The 7,778-nt window shown below is 37.0% G+C and overlaps 2 protein-coding genes across 2 annotated transcripts in view; one reads left to right on the top strand and one right to left on the bottom strand.

Moving 5' to 3' along the window:
* Positions 1-381, top strand: part of LOC117121721 (prostatic spermine-binding protein-like) — a 1,728-nt gene extending 1,347 nt beyond the window's left edge. Inside the window, exon 4 of the mRNA XM_033267005.1 lies at positions 296-381. Coding sequence (XP_033122896.1) covers positions 296-381 — 86 coding nt within the window. The remainder of the gene's footprint in view (positions 1-295) is intronic.
* Positions 382-1,301: 920 nt separating this feature from the next.
* On the bottom strand, positions 1,302-6,142 carry LOC117121684 (sushi, von Willebrand factor type A, EGF and pentraxin domain-containing protein 1-like). Its single transcript, XM_033266962.1, has 4 exons — positions 5,838-6,142; positions 5,069-5,355; positions 3,926-4,213; positions 1,302-3,703 (listed from the first exon to the last, which is right to left on the bottom strand). Exons 1-4 carry the CDS (start codon positions 5,876-5,878, stop codon positions 3,390-3,392), a joined length of 930 nt encoding a protein of 309 aa, XP_033122853.1. The 5' UTR covers positions 5,879-6,142; the 3' UTR covers positions 1,302-3,389.
* Positions 6,143-7,778: the final 1,636 nt, after the last annotated feature.

Here is a 7,778-nt window from a genome sequence, read left to right as displayed (position 1 = left end):
CATTATAGTTCAATAGCCTACTGTATAATTTGCGATGAGTGTTGATCGCCTTTTTCAGAACTGGGACGACTTTCCTAAAAGTATATATGATTTTATATAGGCCTATACTAATGTCGGATATATTTTTATATCTATCTAAATTACGGTTCTAATGTGGCAATCTGAGATTGAATGTTATTGTTTTAAGGCAATGTTGTATTATGTCATTCAACTTTGAAGTTGGATATACAGAGAAAGTTTAGAACACGACTGCGGCCTTTGTCCTAATGGCCATGTCTTTATTCAAATGTTGCAGTCTGTGGTGTAATATTGTTTGAAGAAAAATGTTGCAGCATGTTTTGCAAGGTTGCATCACGGACACAGTGTAAGATGTACGAATAATGTTCCAACCCCAATGATGCTTTCTTTGTTCCAAAATGGATGCCTGTGTTGCACCTCGAATACATGACTTTTGTTCATGCTGTGATATGACAGTGGTGGCGTCAATAAAATCAGAGGCCAGGGAAAGAGTCTGCTTTCCACATCGCAAAGCTCAATACAACTCTTCAGGGATAAAGAAATGATGTGTGATATGATAAATTATCGGAACTTCTAAGGCTTTTGCCCTTATGGACCACTCCCAGGAATTCTGGGCTGGGTAATGTTCCCACCAACATTCTTCGGTGACGTCTTGTCCTCTCTAAGCTAAGCACATCCTAGCGATACCACAACGACAGATACAATGGTGCCACCTGAATGCACGGTTCTTGTCCATGTTGCGATGGGTATGTTGCTGTCTGCAGTGTACATGTGTATAATGTGTTTTTGTTCATTTGCTGTGTGTATTATGGTACGCACGATGGATTACTGTTGCTCTCTTAATCTTTGATGTAGGTTTACTATATTTACGGTAGTCTATTTGCTGTTCCATGATTTCTCGAAATGACTACTAGTCATATGAAAATACTGCAGTGGGTGTTAGTGTAACGTTTGTAGTTTTGTGTGCCCGTAAGATTGTTGGCTTGTGCACTGTTGGAGAGAAACGTGTGTATCACTGTAGGTAATAATAATAATAATAATAGTTGGATTTGTAGAACGCATCATGCGAAAAAGCCTCTATGCGCTTGGTGATTGAGCTCTTTGAGTTGGACATTTTGAGAAAAAAGAAAGTTGAAGTTATTTCAACGAAAGTTGAAGGTATGCGTCATTTAAAAGCCATTTAAAAATGTCAAAATAAAAGTAATATAAAATAAGTTAACAATGACTACACTGCAAACAAGAACTTAAAGTTCTACTAACAAAACAAAACATAGACAACGATATAGTCTTCAGGCCCAGATTTTAATAATGTAGACAAATATGGCGTTTTAAAACAATCCAGAATATATTAATTAGTGTAAAAACCCACGTGATAAAAAAACTTATTTTGCAATAGAACCTAGCTCTTTATATGAAACTAAATTACATGCTTTCATTTTGATTTCATGACGTATTAAATGTTAGAAGTCTAGTATATTATTCTCACACTGATAATAGTGTATATAGTTAACGATTGATGGTATTGTAAAGTCTAATACGACAATACTTAACTTAAACTTAAATTAAAACGTAATAAATTTTTTAATAAGAACTGTATTTAGACTTTCAGTCTCGAAGGTTAATAGCAGACATATACCGTATATGCCTAAGTCTAAGCATAATTATCAGTAATGGTAAAAGAAAACTAGAAGAAATATATAATATGATTTAGCATAATTGTTAAGCCTATTTATAAAACTTATATACCAGCAATGATTCTGAATAAGAATATATCTAGTATTCTTTAATTGATATGGATTACTTTGAAGCTTCATTTTCGGTAAAATTTCATTTTTTAAAGAAAAATCTGAGTTTTATATAGGCTTATGTTAGAATGATTTTTAAGAAATTGCTAGATTGAATTTAGACATTGATAAACATTAAAAAAAAGCAAAATAAGACCCAAAATTTAATTTCTTTTTTTATATTCCACAAAAAAGCCTAAACAAATAAATAAAAATAAACGCGGATGAGTTTCTACTTTTGATTTTCCGATAGCTAATCTATTGGTGAAGAAATACAGTAGGCGCCGGAAACATTTGACCAGGGAACAGTGACATTACAGTAATTTCACTGTTCCCTGATTTGACTAACAACACTGTTAGACTGGGCCTAGCCTCACCTCGATTTAGGTTCTGTTGTCAAGCATGAACACGATTCTGACCAGGATTTTGACAATTAAACAAACTTATCTCAAGCCCACTCGATCGAACACGGTGTGCGAGGTGCGAGGTACAAAAGCTGATCTCATTAGAGAGGGCGCACTTTATGTATCGCTTACGATTGTATCGACGGCGAGGTAAACAGTTTAGTTGACCTAAATCAGATTAATTAGGCCCTGCTTTTATTCAATTAATTGTGGGATGAAATAAAATATCTTATCATGAAAGTTCTTGGCATTGGTGGACATATAAAAAAATATTAAAAATAAAGAAGAAAGCGGCAGGTTCGCGAAACAATTACACAGCCTACTTCGAACGCTCGACTGTATAAATTATACACAAAAAGCAACTGGCGAGAGCATGCCAGCCGATGCGATCTACAGCCCTTCAATTTGCCTAGTAACAAAGAAGTTGTCGAGAAAACGGTTATCCTCTAAGTGGAAATAGTCTCTACTGTTCATTTTTCTCCGGCGCAAAACGAAAATTTATGCCAATAAATGACCTGGTTTATAATAATTAAAGTAATGCTTATGCATTTTTTTCTGACAGTTTTTTTTAGTGAATTTGCCGGAAATGGGGCTTTAACCAACAGCTTGGCTGTTGTCGAGATAAATCCGGTTTTACACTAAGCCTATTTATTCGGCGCGAATCTTAAGCGGCGGTTCGTGAGCATACGCATTCAAAATTCTATCGGAGTTTTTCCCTCAGCGCAATCAGAAGCTCAAACTATTCTACTTTTTGCGATGCCAGCCGACGCTTTCGATTTGCGCGAATAAATTCGCCTAGTGTAAACCGGCTTGAGAATATGTGTTGTATTATGATAAATTCCACCCATGAGTAGCAATCTATGGTGCCGTCTGGTAAAGGGTATTTAAAAAGAGAGAAAAATGTTATATAGTTTCTCAAAAACTTATCAACCAATACTGTGAAAAAGTCAGTACCATAATAATGCTACGGAAATCCAATAGCAGGTACAGAGAAATAATTATAGAGTTTAATTTATTAGTTACACAACCCGAAGAGTATATTAACGTAGTAGACACAATCGAAAATGTTAACAAATCTATGAACTATTGCCTTTTCCAAAACAACAAAGGCGGGTATTTTCAAAAACTATGTAATTTAAAACACGAGATGACTATAATAATTGTTTGGTTAATTGTTAAAACGCTAGTTTATTAAGCCACTAGGAAACTTGCCTGTAACGAGAAAGTAAAATTTGCAGGAATTCCTGTTTCCCGACTCATCTTCAGCAATGTACTCCACTTCATATGGTGGATAGAACTTCGGCGGAAAACGTTCACCGGATTGATGAGATGTCGTCACATTTACTTTACTTCCGCTGTTGTCAGATAGAGAAGGGTAATCCCAAGTGACTGTGCTTGTAGAAGAACCCGGATCAATTACAGCTCTGATAATTCCGTAGTATGTGTCGTAGTAGTTTGTAATGTTGGTTGGACACGTAATAATCGGTGGTTCAATATCTGATGTGAATTGAAATAACAATATGTACATTGATGATGATTGGCCACAGAGTATTAAACCAAATGATTAAAAGTTGGATATTATATGATATTATTTTAATTATTTTACGATTATGAAGAGGTACTGTTTAATAAAATTCAACATTATACTTTGTCATATACAGCATGTCGGTATCCATATATGAGTTCAAACAAGGACTACTTCAGTCAAAAGTTGCTTACCGATTACAATAAAATATATGTAGCAAGATCTGTTATTGCCAAACTGATCTGATGCAGTAAATTTCAAATTGTATGGCGGGAACTCTCGAAGAGGAAAGGTATCCCCTGATTTATACGGAAAGCTCTCCCACGTAACAGAATCTTGACTGTTGTCGTAAACCTCTGGAGGAGACCATGTGACCGTTGCGTAGGGCCGCCCGTGATCAGCAACAAGGCGATGGAAACCAAATATGTGGTCGTAATAATTTGAAAAATTTCTCGGACAAATTATCGTTGGGCTTTCATTGTCTGATAAAAAGAAACAAATAATGATAAAATGTCTCTCCTATTATGCACTCGAGACCCTACTACGCTAAGGCCTACGAAAAAAGTTCGTTACCGTATGTTTTTAATTCATTCGATCATGTTTCAGTTATTACTATCCTGTTGATCGTACATTATATAAGAAAATGTTGTTAAAATAAACATACTTCTATCTAAATAACATAAATAATATGATTATTTATTTAGATTTTGTATTTCCAGTGTGGTACAGCGGCGGATCCAGCCCCGTAATGAAGAGGGGCGTGAATGAGCGAACTGAGTAAGTCTCAGGAAAGAGCTTTGGTAGGGGTGCAAGGAGCAAATCCCCCTTAAACCTCTAACACCATAATTAATTTAAGTTTGTAGTTGAATTATATTTAGTATTTAGCAGGGTAATTGTCTGATAAGCTTTACAAAAATTACTTGTTACAAAAAAAAAATACTAGGGTGGCGTACGCCCCTTAAGCCCCATCTAAATCCGCCACTGTGGTATGTTCATATCAAAACAGATAGTGCACATGAACAGGCAGTTCACTGATCAATTAACTGAATTTAAGATAATTCTTTTATTGAATGGTATTAAATAATAATTAATTTGGATAAACACATTTGAAACAGTGGAACACCACTAACATGGGCATAAAAGCAATGGACAATGAACTAAAGTCAAATGAAAGAAGCTTAATAATACATAATCAAAAATACAGTAAAGCCTAACTTCAAAGCAAATATCTTTAGCGTGCAGAGACCAACGGCTTAATGTCTTATCAGACGGACGACGTCATTAAATAAAGGTGTGTTTTAAAAGGAAAGCAATACACGTTTTACCAGCAGCCTTACCTGTGACGATGATTGTAAGCAAGCACTTTCCTATGTTTGCATACATGTCTGTCACTATATAATCAACCAGATTTGTACCAATAGAAAAAAATCCATTCTGTGCTAAGGTGATATTGGTGTGGTTTAGTGTTGAATTAGTCGGCACCACACGGGAATCGTTGGACATACAATGAACAACTGCAATATTATCATTGAGCGTGATGTTCCAAGTTACAAAAGCAAATCTTGATCCATCATCTGTGTATCCTTGTATAGGGACGGACATTCGATTGACGGACTTTCCCAATCTAAACAAAAGGTTTATTTTTATATAACACTTACAACAAAACCAGATAACGCATTATCATTTTCAAACAGATTTTTTTTTTTTTTTTTTTTTTTTTTGTTTTACAGCTAGGCTGGGACTGGTGGGAAGAATACGGTAGTTTTTGATGGATTTATAGATAGGCGGAAGTCATTGGTTTGGGTGGTCTGTGCCCAGCTAGCAAAGCGACGTTGGCCCAACGTTGGTAAACGTTGGCAGGTCGGGGTCGGACATCTGACGTTAGTGTTTGTTTGCAAAATTTGGTCGGAGAGGTAACGTTAAACCAACATTGGAATTTCACGTTGGCCCAACGTATTAATATATTTGTCGACTTTCCGATGTCGTCCCAACGTAGGTAAGCCGTCGTAAATATTGAGTCTGACTACGGACGTTGGTACAACGTCACGATTTGTTACTGGCCGGACATCAGCAAACTAATACAGTAAAACGATGGTTGGGTACTACCGTTGGCCCAGACACTGATGATATTGCAGGCGGTGCAGCATCTGAAGCAGATACGACAGGTTGTTGCTGTTGAACTTGTTACTGTTGTCCTTCCATTATTAACTTGATGCAAAGAGTGTGTACTGAAACGTCGGGGTCACCACTTTAGTGTAAGTGTACGATGAGATGATAAAAATACACCACACTAATTTATATGTAGAACTGTACAATTTATTCCAAGTGAAAAGCGTATTTACAAAAACACTTGAGAAACAAGTTGATGATATATACAAATTGATAGAAAGCGAAAGTAATGTGTACTCAGGGAGGACAAACTCAGGAGTGCCTGTAAAAGTTCAAATGTATGTGATATAGCATCACCTTTCATACCATCTGACCAATAAGGATTAGTAATTGCCTGTCCTTGTCTAGTACCTGGGAAACTCATCAACATTCCCAAATGATGTGTGGTCACATGACCTTAAGGTAAATGACCTTCCTAAGCTTGGTGTATAACCCATGAAGTTGGGATATTAGTTAAAAATGCAAGGTATTATTTATACACAGATCCTATATACAAATTTACAGATGGAGTAGGCCCTACTGCTACAAGTTGTAAATATTAGATGCGATTGTAGACGTTGTTGGCCCGACGTCGGTAAACGTTTTAAATGGTGGTTGGTTAAAACCGTTGGCTCGACGTTGGTTAGAGGTTGTAAATATTAGAATGTGATAACGGATGTTGTCGCAACTTCGGAGTACTTTGTTGGCCCGACGTCGTCGGTAAACGTTAGTGAAGGTTGGTTACAACCGTTGGGCCGATGTTGGTTAGAGGTCGATCCAGAGGAACCATTTTTTTCCCCTTTAAGGCAGTTTAGTTGATGGTGGATAATGAATGTATTGTACTCGTTGATGACGTCGCGAAATAACAACAAACAACAAGGTGTCATGTCCGAGCCTAGGCCGTCATGGAAGCCCACTGGCTCCTGTGTAATTCATGTTGAGCCAACTGCAGACGAAAAGGTTACAATCTTTTCAGAGATAAGCTGGAAGAAAGTTTTAGACAGTGCCCATCAATGGAAGGATTTTAATAATGAGGAATGGAAGTTAGCGAAGTCCTTGGCTTGCTTAACCGTTTTTCTTCGATCGTCGCTTCCAACCGTCTAGGCGCATCTAGCCTAAAGAGGGCCTACGTAGCAGGTCGAGATCCATGAAAAGTCGTGTATAAAGATGTGGGTTACCCATACCCCCATCTTTATATTTGCACAAGTAATTAAAATTGTTTATCGAGCAGATTAATCACACTGATAAGCAATTGTACTACATTCGGCTAATGCATGTCTACACCCCGGTCAACGCATACCGACAGGAGGTACAAACCAAGGAGTCGTTTAGAGCCGGGGAATAACAATTCCCAGTAGGGGTAATGGGTACGTGTTTTATAGCTTAGTATGGCCAATGGCATATCCAGATGGCCCAGAATTGTGCTTTTAGACCACATATTAGAAACCGGCAATAAAAAGATTTAGAGACGTATCCAGGGGGAGCCGTGGGAACTGCTGCTACCTCCTTGGCGATTTATTTTGATTACATCTAAAAGGTGTACGGTAAGAATGGCCCCGGAAAAAATGGCCCCGGAAAAAATGGCCCCGGAAATAATGGCCCCGGAAAAAATGGCCCCGGTAAAAATGGCCCCATATGACAGGTAGGTAAAAATGGCCCCAATAATCAAATTCTAAATTAAAACTGATTTTCTTGAGTCAGTATATGCATTTTTTTATCTTAACTAATTTAGTTTTTAAAAGGAATCGCCTCAATAATCAAATTCTGTAACACACAATTGATCCACATGCTTTAACTACTGTTTATTTGCATTGTTTATAACATGTAAAGTTAATTCATTTGATAGTTAACAAAAGTGAAGTTTGTGGTTATCTATGAGTTGCATATTTTGGTAGTTAA

This window comes from Anneissia japonica, unplaced genomic scaffold (genome assembly GCF_011630105.1).
Source record: "Anneissia japonica isolate Jap-2015-1 unplaced genomic scaffold, ASM1163010v1 scaffold287709_len1912824_cov184, whole genome shotgun sequence".
Taxonomy (NCBI): Eukaryota; Metazoa; Echinodermata; class Crinoidea; order Comatulida; family Comatulidae; genus Anneissia; species Anneissia japonica.
The sequence above is the reverse complement of the archived record's forward strand: the minus strand, read 5'-3'. Positions and strand labels throughout refer to the sequence as shown.